General features: G+C 51.9%; 1 protein-coding gene across 1 annotated transcript in view; it reads right to left on the bottom strand.

Annotated features, from left to right (window-relative positions):
• Window positions 1-236: 236 nt before the first annotated feature.
• The window catches only part of VOLCADRAFT_70247 (uncharacterized protein), a gene marked incomplete at both ends in the record, with an annotated part of 30349 nt that continues 14236 nt past the window's right edge, over window positions 237-16349 (bottom strand). Inside the window, 3 exons of the mRNA XM_002958976.1 lie at window positions 237-408; window positions 494-589; window positions 1536-1607. Of these exons, the coding sequence (XP_002959022.1) occupies window positions 237-408; window positions 494-589; window positions 1536-1607 (340 nt within the window). The remainder of the gene's footprint in view (window positions 409-493; window positions 590-1535; window positions 1608-16349) is intronic.

Raw genomic sequence — 16349 nt, forward strand, 5'->3', positions numbered from 1 at the left:
GCAATATGCGATATGCAATATACGATATGCGATATGTTATGTATATGCGCATGCATCTGCATTATGCAAGCATACGCAGTCTGCAAGCATACGCATATGCAATCTGCAAGCATATGCAATCTGCAAGCATACGCCATTATGCGATCTGCAAGCATATGCCATTATGCGATCTGCAAGCATATGCCATTATGCGATCTGCAAGCATATGCCATTATGTGATCTGCAAGCATATGCCATTATGCGATCTGCAAGCATATGCCATTATACGATCTGCAAGCATATGCCATATGCGATCTGCAAGCATATGCGATCTGCAAGCATATGCCATTATGCGATCTGCAAGCATATGCCATATGCGATCTGCAAGCATATACCATATGCGATCTGCAAGCATATGCCATATGCGATCTGCAAGCATATGCGATCTGCAAGCATATGCGATCTGCAAGCATATGCCATATGCAAGCATATGCGATCTGCAAGCATATGCAACCTGCAAGCATATGCCATATGCGATCTGCAAGCATATGCCATATGCGATCTGCAAGCATATGCCATATGCGATCTGCAAGCATATGCCATATGCGATCTGCAAGCATATGCGATCTGCAAGCATATGCAATTTGCCAGCATATACGCTCTGCAAGCATATGTGATCTGAAAGCGTATGCGGTGTGCAAGCATATGCAATGTGCAAGCATATGCGCTCTGCAAGCATATGGGATGTGCAAGCGTATGCGATCTGCAAGCATATGTGATCTGCAAGCATATGCGATCTGCAAGCATATGCGATCTGCAAGCATATGCGATGTGCAAGCGTATGCGATCTGCAAGCATATGTGATCTGCAAGCATATGTGATCTGCAAGCATATGCGATGTGCAAGCATATGCGATCTGCAAGCATATGTGATCTGCAAGCATATGGGATGTGCAAGCGTATGCGATGTGCAAGCATATGCGATGTGCAAGCATATGGGATGTGCAAGCATATGTGATCCGCAAGCATCTGCGATCTGCAAGCATATGCGATGTGCAAGCATATGCGCTCTGCAAGCATATGTGATCTGCAAGCATATGTGATCTGCAAGCATATGTGATCTGCAAGCATATGCAATCTGCAAGCATATGCGCTCTGCAAGCATATGAGATGTGCAAGCATATGCGATCTGCAAGCATATGCGATGTGCAGGCATATGCGATGTGCAAGCATATGTGCTCTGCAAGCATATGTGATCCGCAAGCATATGCGATCTGCAAGTATATGCGATGTGCAAGCGTATGCGCTCAGTAACAAAAACACGAAAGCATTAAAGCATGGAAACGTGAAAACCATCGCAGGACTCGAACCTGCTGTCCAGCAAGTGCTATGCTATGCTACGCTATGCTATGCTATGCTATACTATGCTATGATATGCTATGCTGCGCTACACTACACTATGCTATGCTATGCTATGCTATGCTGCGCTATGCTATGCTATGCTATCTGCAAGCATATGCAGTATGCAAGCATTTGTAATCTGCAAGCATATGCAACCTGCAAGCATATGCCATATGCGATCTGCAAGCATATGCCATATGCGATCTGCAAGCATATGCCATATGCGATCTGCAAGCATATGCGATCTGCAAGCATATGCAATGTGCAAGCATATACGCTCTGCAAGCATATGTGATCTGCAAGCGTATGTGATCTGCAAGCATATGTGATCTGCAAGCATACGCGATGTGCAAGCATATGCGATCTGCAAGCATATGCAATGTGCAAGCATATGCGCTCTGCAAGCATATGCACTCTGGGAACCAGCTTCCCTTCGATACCCGGGAATACCTTCATCTAGTTGTCGTTTCGTGCTCATTCGTGCTCAATTCATAACGAAGGGCTGAGGGGCCTTCAGAGCATATCGACGGAGTTCGGCTGAAATGGCCACTTAGCATGCAAAAGCCCTGTAATATCGCCATGCCAGGGATTGTTTTAATTACTTATGACTTTACAAATACTCCAAACATAAGGTTTCGTTCAGTCTGCGCTTGTCCCAGAATGAAGGGCTGTAGGGCCCTTCAGAACATACAAATGCACACAGCATCTGTTCGCAAGTCCAGCTTTCTGTTGAAGATGTAATAATAGCTAATAAAGATGGCCCCTCCAGCTAAAACATATCCACGTTACCTCTGCCGCGGTCGACTGTATGCGTTGTCGAAATTTGAAATTACGTGTGTGTCCTGCGGACGCAAGTATCATAGCAAGTCTCATGCATATAATCACGTCATCACGCATCAGTGCGTCCAGCCTCATGGTGGTAATAATGGCACAGAGCTTTTTGGCCTCGATGCCGTGGCTCCTAACGAGATGATCGCTGGACGCAGTGAGAAATTGCTGCAATACATTGCCAGCTACTATGTATGGTTAAAATTTGCGACGTCCAATATTATGCAGATGAATGTCCTCAGCAACAAGCTCCCGTTCCGGCGGGCCCTTCGATGGTTGGTGCGGGAGCACAGCCGCAAGCTAACAAACCGGACCAAACAGGTACAACAAACGAAACTAGCACACACGTCACATGTAGGACATGAGCGATTTGAAACGAGGTCCCCCCTGTCAGTGCAGGCACCCCGTCTGCGGTGGAGGTGGACATGGAGTGGAGTCCACCGAAGGGCCAGGCGGAAATGCAGTGGAGCCCCGACAATCTAACAGGTGAGACCATAGTCCATAAGGTAAGAGGACGGAAATGGCAGCAGTGGTGACGGCAGGGGAGGTGAAGGGGATGGGTTGAAGGGGGTGGTGGTGATGGTGGCTCAGGTGACGGCGACTCAGGCGACGTCAGGGGCAACGGCGGCACAGCTGTGCAGGTGAGAACGGATGGGAATGCAGGGGAGAGAGAGGGTAGTGGGGGTGATTGCGGCCACGGAGATGGGGGGGCGGTGATTGCCGCAGTGAAGAGGACGGAGGTGGAAATGGCAGGGGAGGTGAAGGGGATGGGGTGAACGGGGTGGTGGCGGGGTGGTGGTGATGGCAGCTCCGGTGACGGCGACTCAGGCGATGTCACGGGCAACCACGTCACATGCGACTGCGGGGATGACGATGAACCCTTCATGGTGTCGTGGACGTATGCCCTGCTATTCCCAGGTGACGGATCACTTGGACACATTGGGGCGGATGGAGAGGTGGAGATCCGTATTGTTGCCACTGAAGAAGGAACGGTTGGCGACGGAGGTGCAGGTGAGAACAGATGGGAATGCAGGGGAGAGAGGTCACGGAGATGGGGGAGCGGGGATTGCCGCAGTGAAGAGGACGGAGGTGGAAATGGCGGCCGTGGTGACGGCAGGGGAGGTGAAGGGGATGGGGTGAACGGGGTGGTGGCGGGGTGGTGGTGATGGCAGCTCCGGTGACGGCGACTCAGGCGACGTCACGGGCAACCGTGTCACATGCGACTGCGGGGATGACTCGGGGCAAGGGACGGATGTAATGGAGAGGGGTGTGGACTGATGTAAAGGTAATCATGTCTGCCATTTGCTTTGATGTGCATTTGTGCAGATGATGGAGCAAGGGGTGCAGTGTATGAGTCGGAGGAAGATGACGGTCCCCTTGCGTGGGTACTGCCAGATACGGTTGGTGAGTAGGGGAGATTGATGCCAGACCGAAAGTGCCAATATTGTTCTGTGCACAGAGCTTTACTGCACCTTGAGCAGGAATCGAGACGGGTATGAACGAGATGTTTGGCATCCTCGAAGAGCCCAACGAAGGTGGGCAACGAGCGCTTGTGTTATATTTAGCACTGTTAGCTGTTCGAGTTTGGTATTTATCCATTGGTGCACATGTGTACTGATTCTACCCATAGGAGGTGTTACCACCGAGCTGTGCATCCGAACCACCGCCCTGTTTGGTGAACTGGAACAGCGAGGGCAGGCGGCACCTCTTGGAGTGCTGGAGGAGAATGTTGATAACGGTGAGGTACCTTGAACTAATGACAGAGTTACTGACACCGAAGTTACAATGAATGTCTCTTAATTCCATCACACGATAATATAACCACGTGTTGATGAACATGCTGTTTTGTGTGGGGTCTGATCACATCCATTTACCACTGACTGCAGGTACTGTCCACACACAACAAAAGAAGGCATGTCTATGTGGCAGGACTGGCTGCCCACATGAGTACGCTAAGCCTGGGTCGGCACGATTCTATGAAAATCACCTAGATGACCCGCTCTGGATTGTACAGGATGCCAGCGGAAATATCGTCGAACAGGCGGACCTATCTACACGCCAGGCAAGGATATGTAACTTGTGTAAGGACAGAGTTCACGGAGGGAAAGGCAGGGGGAATTTATTGGAGACAAAATGGGGGGGAGAGAGAGGAGGGGGGCGTATGCATACGGCCATATGGGAAAGAGAGAGAGGGAGGAAATGCGTGGGAGAGAGAGTAGGGGGAAATGCTGGGGCGAGGAAGGGGGGAAATGCGGGGGGGGGAGATCTGTCTAGAGAGGAGGGAGGCATGAATGCGGAGGGAGAGAAGTAGGGAAATGCAGGGGAGAGATGGAGTGGAGAAAGTAGATGTGTCCTACTTATAACTTGCGCAGGCAATTTACTCCAACCTGGAACTTCACGACACTTACCACAAGTCGAAGGTCATGGCTGATGCGGACCTGGCATTATGGTCACGAATGCTGCCACGCTTGAATTACCTCCCGCCATCCATGCACCTGTTGCGGGAGGTATCGGGTGCAGAAGACTGGTCCATGTACGAGCAGCACGTCTGTGCAGAGGAGAATTGCCGTGGCTACATGTACCCAAAGCTGGACCGATCATCCTGGTCAGCAAACAAGGACTCGGTGTGCCGATACTGCAAGACTCCACGCTTCAAGATCACAATTGTGGGAGGTGCGTTGTACGGGTGATGTCTCCACAGACGGCATGGAGTTATGACAGTGCAAATTGTCGTACTGCAGGCCGCGAGGTGATTGAGCCAAGGCATTGGTACATCGATTTCGGGCTGAAGAATGCACTCCAACGCCTCTTCCGGCACCCTGAATTTCAAGCAGATCGTGCGGACTGGAGACCATCGGACTGGGGCACATTTTCGGACAGCAAAGATTCCAGTTCGGGCTCGGGATCTAGCTCAGACTCATCCTCCTGTTCAGGGTCGGACTCAGCCTCAGGCTCAGGCTCGCCCTCAGGCTCACCCTCAGGCGGCTCAGCCTCGTCAGGTTCACCCTTGGCCTCAGGCTTGGGTACTAACGCTATGTCAGACTCCAGGGGGGAATCATCTTGTTCAACGACTTCTGATGCTGGCAAACCGAGCAGTTTCTTCAACGGTATGTCTCCTCGGGTTGGGGGTTTGGTTGGGGGATTGGAGCTTGAGGAGTTTTGCCCTGTAGGTTTTTGAGTAGGTATAATCACGTGATGATCAAGTGTTTTTTCTTGTGTTCGTGTATACACCATTACAGTTTAGTGAATGATGACGGTCCACCTGTAGGGGCTGCTTTCCAAGACCTTGTGGGCAAAATACCCACAGTTCTCGATTGGGAGAACTCCGTCTACGAGTTTCTGTTCGATTTCTTGGAGCCATACAAAGGCCGTGTCCATTCTACGGGCATAATTGGTTTGCGTTGTCGTGACGTTAGCCCCCGGAATCTCGGAAAGGCATGGAACACAGTCGTGCTTGCAGTGATTCCAGGCCCGCATGCACCCAAGAACCTCGAGCCCTACTTCCAGCACACAATGCAGCAGCTGCGGAGCCTGTTTGACAATGGGATGGAGGTTATGCAGCAAGGCCGAACCTTTCTGCATCGGCCTGTTGTGGTAACATGCCTGGCAGACGGGCAGGCTCGTGTTAAGCTGGGCAACTTCGCTGGACTGTCATCTAAGATCGGTGCCTGTTGCTGGTGCTGGTGGGAGGGCATTTATGTCCACGGTGAAGGCAGGCAGGGTGGTGCTGTGAGGCATATGGGCTATGCAATGCCTCAGCCGCAGAGTGCGAAATCACAGTAAGTTTAGTCTCGTCGACGTAAGATTAGTGTAAGTGATTGCTGATTCTTGGATCTTACTGTAGGTATCTCAACCAGGAGGAGGAAGACACCCTCATGTTTGTGGGCGACCCCCGGCTGAAGCTTACCCACCAAGACCATGAAAACCGTGCCAAAGACGCCTTGGATATTCTAGCTGACAAGCAAACCCCTGATGCCCACCGAAAGGAAGCGCTGAAGGTAGTGGGCTGCAAAGGCCCATCGGTATTTGCCAATCTCCTCGGTGAGTGCTTGAGGGCCAGCAGGACACATAAATGATGCTTAAAGAGACTCAAATACTCGTTGATGCCATGTGTGTATCCTGCCACAATTGCACTCCCAAATTGCTTAAAATGGTTGCCGTCCACACAGGCGTGGATCTCCAGGACGTCTTCTTGGTGCCTGTCGCGCACGCACTGCTGTTGGGTGTAGTAAAGACCCTGTTGGCGCAGCTCTTTCGCAACCCCAAGGATGCCATGGGGCGGCCCGTTGCCATCAGTCACGAGCACCGGCGCCTTATGAGCACACGGTCCAAGCACATCATCGTGTCGGACGACTTTGGCAGGCCCTACAGTGACGTGGTGACTTACAGGTTAGCAGTTGGGTTAGGGGTGAGGGGAGGAGGCCTCACCCTACGGGGGGAAGGAAAGGGGTGGGGGAAGGGAGGAGGGGAAAGGTGGTTAAGAGGAGGCGGGATTAGGGTTTTCCTTACGATTTTATTTGGACTTTCCATCCATAGGTCCCTGGGTGTTTCTTTTGCCTCTCGTACAGCTATGAGACTCAGGGGTTTGCTTTGGCAGGGACTCATGGCGGATGGAGGACTATATGCACTTCATGCTGGTGTTCTCATCCTACATCTTCATGGACATTTTGCCCGATCTGGAAAAGAGGATGTGGGGCCACCTGGTCGCGGCTGTAAAGCATTACTTCACGCCGTGTCAATACCCCAGCCACGAGGCGTTTGTGGAGGCAGCAGCGAAGGCTCGGAAGCACCTGCTTGAGTTTGCATCCCTGGCGGAGGAGAATGAGTTTCCACCTGGAACTTTCACAATTAACCTCCACACCCTTATTTGCAGGTAAATACTGCATTAAAGGTTTATATGAGCATCCAATGCCTACTATTAGGGTTAGCCTAACTCCTGCATGCAGGCTGTTCGATCAAGAGATGGCATGGGGGTCTACCGCCAGTGGTCTGGAATTTGTCGTGGAGCGGCTGATGCAGGTGAGCCTAGAGGTTGGCCCGGCATGTGTCATAAAAGTGTTTCAGTTGAAGTGGTTCACAATGTGCAGCGATTCAAGCGTACCGTCGGGCAGCGGGTGGTCACTCGACCCGAGGTGCACTTCGCACAGCAACTGCTGTTAGGAGAGGCCATGCAAAAGATGAGAGATGGGGCTCTAGTGGAGCCGCTGGATGAAATTTGGGGTCGGACGAGCCGGGACTACACCAAGCCGCAATATGACAAGCCGCACAATGGTGTACTACTGCTGGGTATTGGGCGGCCCATCGGGTGGGGATCACCAGACCTGATGGAGCTGGTTCTCCAGGTGTGTATGCTATTCCAGATTTGTTGGGCTTCATATTCGAACATCGCCTGTACATGCATTATGTACTCAATAGTGTGTACACGATTTGCAGGGTCTCCGCACGTCCATGTCATCTGAGCTTGGTGACTCAGCTATGGCTTCCTGGGCATTGAATGGCGGTAAGTTCCTGCAACCATAAGGTATAATGGTCATACACCTGTTCGTGTCATGTCCTGTCCTTTCATCTCACCAGGCGTGGATGAGGTGGCGATCAAGTCCGTCCTGACTGGCCGTCTGGATGGGGCTCTGCTTTTCCACCGGGCGGAAGTGGACGAGGACCGGCTGGCAAGTAAAGCATATAGCCGGGCACGTAGCAGGCGTTCGTATTACTTCCTGGTGTCCTATGAGCAGGGGGGCGTCAAACAGCCATATGTTTGTATTGTTTACGGTTTCGTTAGGCTACCAGCAACGATAACAGAGGATGGTGTCAACCGTGAAGAGCTGCGCTTTCTGCTTGTGGGCCTGCTTGATGTAGAGCAGCGGGGGCTGATGTACGTTTCGAAGCGGGGTCTGAACCCAAGTCCTCGGTACCAGGTGTATGCTATGCCGTTTTCGGTTCTTCAAGGGGGGACCTTCTGGCGAAAGTGTGTCATGGCATACACCGATTGTGGCCAGGCCTTTTTTATGCCATACAACAGCATGTCAGAGCACTAGATGTGCTGGGATGTGTTGAGGCCCTTGGCAGCTGCCTCCTGACCGGTTTTCATCACGTGATGGACGGATGATGGCTTGTACGTGCGCTGCAAATTCTGGGTTCGGATCGGCATACCGTACTCGGGTTACGTCCGTCCTGTGCTGGCTGTTCGTGCTGCTGTGTGTGGGAGTCAGTGGGGACATTTATCTGGATCGGCCTGGGAGGCTGTCCGCGACACAGGGGAGTTCGTGGCCCTGGGCAGGTCATGCAGTGGGGTCTTTTTACAGCCTGGCCTGCGAGCCGTCGGTTTTCATCACGTGATGGACGGATGATGGCTTGGACGTGCGCTGCAAATTCTGGGTTCGGATCGGCATACCGTACTCGGGTTACGTCCGTCCTGTGCTGGCTGTTCGTGCTGCTGTGTGTGGGAGTCAGTGGGGACATTTATCTGGATCGGCCTGGGAGGCTGTCCGCGACACAGGGGAGTTCGCGGCCCTGGGCAGGTCATGCAGTGGGGTCTTTTTACAGCCTGGCCTGCGAGCCGTCGGTTTTCATCACGTGATGGACGGATGATGGCTTGGACGTGCGCTGCAAATTCTGGGTTCGGATCGGCATACCGTACTCGGGTTACGTCCGTCCTGTGCTGGCTGTTCGTGCTGCTGTGTGTGGGAGTCAGTGGGGACATTTATCTGGATCGGCCTGGGAGGCTGTCCGCGACACAGGGGAGTTCGCGGCCCTGGGCAGGTCATGCAGTGGGGTCTTTTTACAGCCTGGCCTGCGAGCCGTCGGTTTTCATCACGTGATGGACGGAGCAGGCAAGATAACATACCAAAGAACCGGACAATTCATGGAAGTCTGTAATCCTGGCCGATATCATAACAAACAAAATAATCAGTCCAGCTGGGACACAACGGCACGAATGCCCCCAGACAACTTTGCAAGGCTCAAACAGGACGTGCGCCGGACGGCGGAATTGTACGTCAAGGACCTCGACTCCTCCAGCAGCTTGTGAACGAGACACCGTGGTGCCTTGCCATCGAACACATGCACGGCTGTGTTGATCAGGTTTTCCTCTGTGTGGTTACTGGTCGACGCATGGATCTGGTTGATCACCTTGACTGGATTCTTCATTTCGTTGAAAAGGATGGCGACGATGCATGCCCCAAAGCTACAGCACAATTGGCAATTGGAGGTGATAGATAACACTTCATCGCATGACGGGTCATGGCCACAAACACCGAACGGCAAGCACACGGCAGCACCCAACGGCAAGCACATTATACGTGCCTGTAGTAGTCGAAGGCGAAGGAGTGCTTGGCCGTCGCCTTTGGGGCACCCTCCGGTGGCCTGTAGCCAACTGTGCCCGCCTGTACCAGGTTGATTGCTTGGGTTTCAGATCCAGTTACATGCCACGGCCGACCCCCTCTAGTATACAATCTTACCGCACCAGAGTGGACTCCTGCTTCAACAGCAAGGTCATAGTCTGCTACCTTACACCGCAGCTGTCCAGTACAGTCAGTGATGACGAGCAAGTTTGCAGGCTTGAGGTCTCTGTGGATCCACCCCCGCCTGCAATATGATACAATCGGTAATTGAGGCACCCTGCCGTACAATCCATCCCGAGGAGGTAAAATGTCACTTACTGGTGCAAGGCATGGATGCCGATGCAAGCATCCGCAAGCAACTCGGCCAGGAGTGTAAGGGTACAGTTATTGTTACATGCCAGCTCCTCAACTGTGCCGAGATCAGCCATGTTCCACACAAACCCCACTGCTTGCCGCTCTGAGTTGTGCACAATGGCAAGCAATGTCATAAGGCTTGGCTCCCTCCAGGTTCCAATCACTGTGTTTGCGGAAACAGCCCGGTGATAAGCCGCTCGGACTGAAGACACAGTGCTCTTCGTGATGGCCTCATGGAGGCACTTGACAGCGACAGTCCGAGATGCAGCATCCACCCCTGCGATTACTTCACCGAAGCCCCCTGCGCCCAACACACGATGCGTCGTGGCTGGTCCACCAAAAAGCGCAGTCATCTGCTCGGTAGAGATGATGGCAATCGTATCATCCCTCAGAAGTGGCGCCTGAGGGATTTGGCATAACAGGATTACCATACATGCATACACACATGCGCGTTAACCAGGTTGGACCATCACGTGATAACGACATGACGGGAGTCACATCAGCGACGCACCCCCCCAGTGCCACGGACCCAGCGCCCCTATCACGCGTGCTGCCGTTAACGGCAGGGTTTACTCCCCCCCATACTAAGCCCAACATGCAAGGCGGACCCACCTGCTGCTTCTCCTGCCCCGGGCAGGTGCCTCCCAAGTGGCCAGCGCCCCCCGTCGTAGCCTGCAGTGGGTACACCACACAAGGGAACGATACCGCACAAGCACATACATACATGCATACACACACGCGCGTTAACCAGGTTGGACCATCACGTGATAACGACGTGACGGGAGTCACATCAGCGACGCACCCCCCCAGTGCCACGGACCCAGCGCCCCTATCACGCATGCTGCCGTTAACGGCAGGGTTTACCCCCCCCATACTAAGCCCAACATGCAAGGCGGACCCACCTGCTGCTTCTCCTGCCCCGGGCAGGTGCCTCCCAAGTGGCCAGCACCCCCCGTCGTAGCCTGCAGCGGGTACGCCACACAAGGGAACGATACCGCACAAGCACATACATACATGCATACACACACGCGCGTTAACCAGGTTGGACCATCACGTGATAACGACGTGACGGGAGTCACATCAGCAACGCACCCCCCCAGTGCCACGGACCCAGCGCCCCTATCACGCGTGCTGCCGTTAATGGCAGGGTTTACTCCCCCCCATACTAAGCCCAACATGCAAGGCGGACCCACCTGCTGCTTCTCCTGCCCCGGGCAGGTGCCTCCCAAGTGGCCAGCGCCCCCCGTCGTAGCCTGCAGCGGGTACGCCACACAAGGGAACGATACCGCACAAGCACATGCATATATGCATACACACACGCGCGTTAACCAGGTTGGACCATCACGTGATAACGACGTGACGGGAGTCACATCAGCGACGCACCCCCCCAGTGCCACGGACCCAGCGCCCCTATCACGCGTGCTGCCGTTAACGGCAGGGTTTACCCCCCCCATACTACGCCCAACATGCAAGGCGGACCCACCTGCTGCTTCTCCTGCCCCGGGCAGGTGCCTCCCAAGTGGCCAGCGCCCCCCGTCGTAGCCTGCAGCGGGTACGCCACACAAGGGAACGATACCGCACAAGCACATACATACATGCTTATATGCATACACACACGCGCGTTTACTCCCTCCCAGACTAATCTTACATGGTCAGTCGGGGCCCCGAGCCAACATACTACTGCTTACCTGCTGCAAGAAGCCCGCTTTCTTGATGCCGACCCATTTATCGGTCATCTGTTTGGCTGCTGTAGACTTCATGTTCTTCCACCCATCGCCATGTATGTACACAGCGACATTCTGGTAAAACGCTGTGTGGGCGTAGCCCATGGTCGTGAGGAGCCCGGTAGCATGCTTCGGATACCCCCCAGCATCAAAGGAGGGAGGTACCGAGTCCCCTAAATCTAGGGCCTTAACACCCTTTCCATCCGTCGCTGATCTAAGCAGAAGCAACCATTTAAGAGTATGGTGCTCCTTGTGAATCGCACGAGCTAGTATGCTATCCTGGTTTTCTACTCCAGGTTTCACCTGGAATTCTTCAGGAGGCACATATCTAAGTGCCGCTTTTATGTATTCTGCGGAATGCTTTTGAAGAGTGTTCTTCCTCGAGGCCATGAACGATTCACGCCAATTTACATTTGGTTTATCTGTTCTTCGTAGACATTTCTCTATCCCTTGGGAATTTCAACCTAAGACGGAATTTGTGGTACAATCCGTGTACGACTTCCACCAGGCCGGGGGAAATGGTAGTCGCATTCAAGACGTTACCTACATACACTTCTTTACCATTAAATCACGTAGTGGTTGCCTTTTAATTTAAGCACTGAATTACGGACTTGGAGCTGCACTTCACGTTGACCGTCAAACAAAGTCGTTGAACGACTTACAGGCAAAATGGATGGACTAAACGTGTTGACTATAGATGTTTACGCTATTGGACCTAATTTAGGTGGCGTAGGACGGAAGCTAGCAACAGGGGAGAAGTTCGAGAAGAGCGGCACCCTTGCCGGTCTGCTGGGCTCTCTCACTGGCGACAACGACATCAAAATCATTCGATGCAGCTGTGGGATAACAGAGCTGTCTGAGCTTTATAAGCTGGTGGGACCTGGTAAGTCACAGGACTGTGTTGACCAGGTCCACAATGCCCGCCGCCCCGCGACTGTGTAACAATGGTGACAATCAGCCTGTGTCTGCTCCTAATAGTAATTTGGTGTTATCCTGAAAAGATTTTAATCATAGACTTCCAGGGTTGCATTCTGAATGAGCTGGTTGTATACATGGTAACGGTGAATATGTTCTTTGTCCTGCTACTTATGTTTTAATGCAGGTAGATTTAAGTTCTCCACTGTTGAAGAGACAGAACAGTTCCTCGAAACTGTTTTGAATTCGGATGACCCGGAGACCTTCGTCGACTCGAAAACCATCGGCCCGGTACGTGTACTGGAGGTCAAGATGCCGGTCGAGGACCTCAAGGTTATCCGTGCCACTATCACGATCTACACAAGTCTACGTCTGCGGGACAACCGCTTGCCTAATCGGAGCAATGGAACCGTTACAAGTCCTTCAGGCAGCCCAGAGCCGTTAGGTGCTCAGCCTGCCAACACCGACGTCAACAAGAGTAGTGCTGCACCTGCAAGAACAGGCACCGTCGTTACCGGTGTGATGTGCAAAAGCGGTGGAACAGTCACAACCGGTACGGCCATTACTGCTGGGGCGTTGAAGCTGGGAAGCTGCTCCAAGACGCGGTTACCCGTGGATGTTGTTCTCAATCGGCTCAACGTACCTGCTGGCTCAGCACCAGCAGATGATGTGGCGGCTGCTTTGTACTATATCAAGCGGGGCTTCAATGAACACAAGGGTGTCCTCCAGTTGGCAGGTACAGTGTTCAGTATACTATTGTGGCGGCTTTGAGATTGCCGATACGTAGGTTTCTGTCGTACTATACGTGGACTAAGACTTCAGGAAAAATGAGTTTGCAATGACATGCAGATGAGAATTTGACCCTTGCTTAAATCTGGAGATTTAACTTCAAATGCTTTATCTGCTGGCTGGACTTAAGTCATGTACTGCTTTGACTCCTCTCCTGAAGATGAACCCCCACTCCTCATTATTTCCTGCAGTCAACATGCTGCCTCCTGCCGAGGATGGCCTGGGCCCGATCCGCCAGAAGGACCTCACTCCAGAGCTGCAGACTGGGCATGGTGCCCAGGCGACAGATAAGTTTCCACGCAACGTAACTGATGGGGACCGACAGCGTGGCAAGTTGCTACAAACCTGCTTGATCGCTGCGACAGGTATGTCATGCAAGACAAGAAGTGCATTAGTATTATCTTGTTATTTCTAAGCCTGGGTTACTATAAAGCGTTTGGTGTACCCTTTCACTTCCATGTATTGTTACATTTCGTTCTTCCATTATTGCCGTTGTCACGACATAAATATGCATACAACACGACACTCTAAAAGTTGCCACACGTCGCCTTTCGCCTGTAGGTGCAGCTGTGGAGTACATGTTGGCGGCAGGTTCGAGCTTTCCTTTCTTGGTGCTGCACCGGACTGCCTGCCACTTGACCAGTGGTATCAAGTACAGTGTGCCGTCATCAAGCAGCAGCCGAGCCCAGTGCCCAATTCATGTCCTACACCTTATCAGGAAGTGAGTTCTTGTCAAGTTTCAAGATTATTCATATCGGGGTTTCAACGTGGTCGGAAAGTTTCATAAAATTAATGTGGATTTGACGTGGGATTACATTTATCCTACTTGTCGATGCCCCATTGATGAATTGACCGATAAATGCCCCGATGTTGTTACACTACTCAGGCGTTCCTTGGACATAGTGGGCCCCGCGCTGTCAAAGGGGCGAGCGCTCAGCTTGGAGGAGCGAGCTGCTCACAATCTGGTCATCTCGGGGTGGGAAGCTAAGGAGGCGAACCTGCGTGCGGCAGACAGCGTGCTGAGTCCCTACAAGCACGCATTTAATGAGAAGATCGAACTGGAGCTGGAGAAGAACGTCACAGATGCCATTCTCAGGTGGGGATGTAGGGGCGCCCCAGTTGTTATCCGCTTTCGATGTACTACCTTTCATGCTGCTAACCATTCCATGTGCCAACACTTCCCCGTTCATAGACGCCATATCCTGATTGGCCTCAGCCAGGACACCACCTGGGAGACATCAGTTAAGATCCTCCTCAAGGATGGGGGTGAGTAAATGGTATTCTCTGTGTATTACAACTGTCTTGGGTTAGCCAGTGATCACAATTGGTCCCTTTTCTGTACCACTCATCCTGCATGTGCTCGTGTTGCTCATGCAGTGAACATCCATCCGGCCGCTGTCAAGGCCTTCGGTCCCAAGGAGCCTATTGGCCCTGTCAGCAACGGTGCAGCAGCCGTGGTGGATGCTGTCATCGATGCCGCTAGCCCAGAGGGTGGTGCTTACAAGGGCATCACCACGGTGGGAGGCGTCAATGGGACTGCAGCTGGCGTTCCCGACAAAGCTGCAGCGGCACCCGATGCTCCTGCTGCTGCAGCTGCGGGACAACAGGGCACAGTGGATGCTGCAACCCTGGGCCACGGACATGGGCGGCGGGAGAAGTCCACAGCTGCCCTGAAGATGGCAAAGGCTGGCACAAAGCGCAGACGGTCGTTGCCTGAGGTCGTCTTGACAGAAGCGGATCTCCCCTTCGTGGAAATTAAGGCGAAGGGGAAGGGGAGCAAGAAACGACGATATTAGTGGATGCACGTTTACGTTTGATGGATAGCTGCAATGTCTTGTTTTGTGGAGGTTTGTGGAGGTTTTCTTAGGGCTGAAGGCATGTTCTTATCACATGGTGGACAGGGTCTTGAGACGGCTTGGCTTATAAGCAAATCCGTATCAAGACGCTGTTCATCATGTGATAAGAACACGCCTTCCTAGTTAGGATTGGAGGCGTGTCCTTATGGCGCGATGGACATTATTAAAAAGCTTAATTTTGGACTGATAGGGGCATTCATATCACGTGATGTATAAGTTTCATTTTATGGAGACGGCTTCATTTTGGACTGAAAGTGGCCTTCATATCACGTGATATACAACTTTCATTTTATGGAGACGGCTTCTTTTTGGACTGAAAGGGGCCTTCATATCACGTGATGTACATGTTTCATTTTATGGAGACGGCTTCTTTTTGGACTGAAAGGGGCCTTCATATCACGTGATGGACATGGGCTCGTTTTATGGAGACCACCTTCATTTTGGACAGAAGGGGTATTCAAAGCGTAAGGGACGTTCATTCTGAGCTACCTTCATTATGTAATGAAGTGGTCCTCATTCTAAATTGACCCGGGGCCCTCGATTTGGTGTTGAATGAAGGGTCCTTCATGAAGTTATGAAGGGTCTTCATTAAGGTATGAAATGAGTGTGAATCGCATATAGAATGAAGGTTCCAGGTTCCCAGAGTGCCACCTCTTGGGACACAGTTCAATGAGAATCCTGGAAGACATGCCTGAAGCAAAAAAGTTGTCCAGACATAAGTTTTTGACATGCAAAGCAATAACAAAGAAGATACTGCAGCAGCACTTACTATCATATGACGGAGTACTTGAAGAACCATATTTCCAACACTTTGTGTCTTCAATGGATTTGCATTTGATAAACGGTAGTCAGGAACCAGTACATATGCTTTGTACTGATTCTGGCTCCCAGCAAGATAGCGTGACCACCCAAGGTCTCGTGCAAATACCTTGCCTCGCTGTAGATTAGCATCTGTTACAGGTTAAAAGGGAACAGAACTCAATTTTGTGATAGTTATAACCTTTAAACATTTTTAACAAATCCAATATCCCCACATGACTATATCAGTTCAATTTACTGAAATACTAAATATCTACCTTTTATGAATTGGAATTTGCCACAACCTTCAGGACCACAATCACTGTATCATATAGCTCAGCCATGATGATCATCTCAATGAAGGAG

This window comes from Volvox carteri, assembly GCF_000143455.1.
Source record: "Volvox carteri f. nagariensis unplaced genomic scaffold VOLCAscaffold_116, whole genome shotgun sequence".
NCBI classification, from domain to species: Eukaryota; Viridiplantae; Chlorophyta; class Chlorophyceae; order Chlamydomonadales; family Volvocaceae; genus Volvox; species Volvox carteri.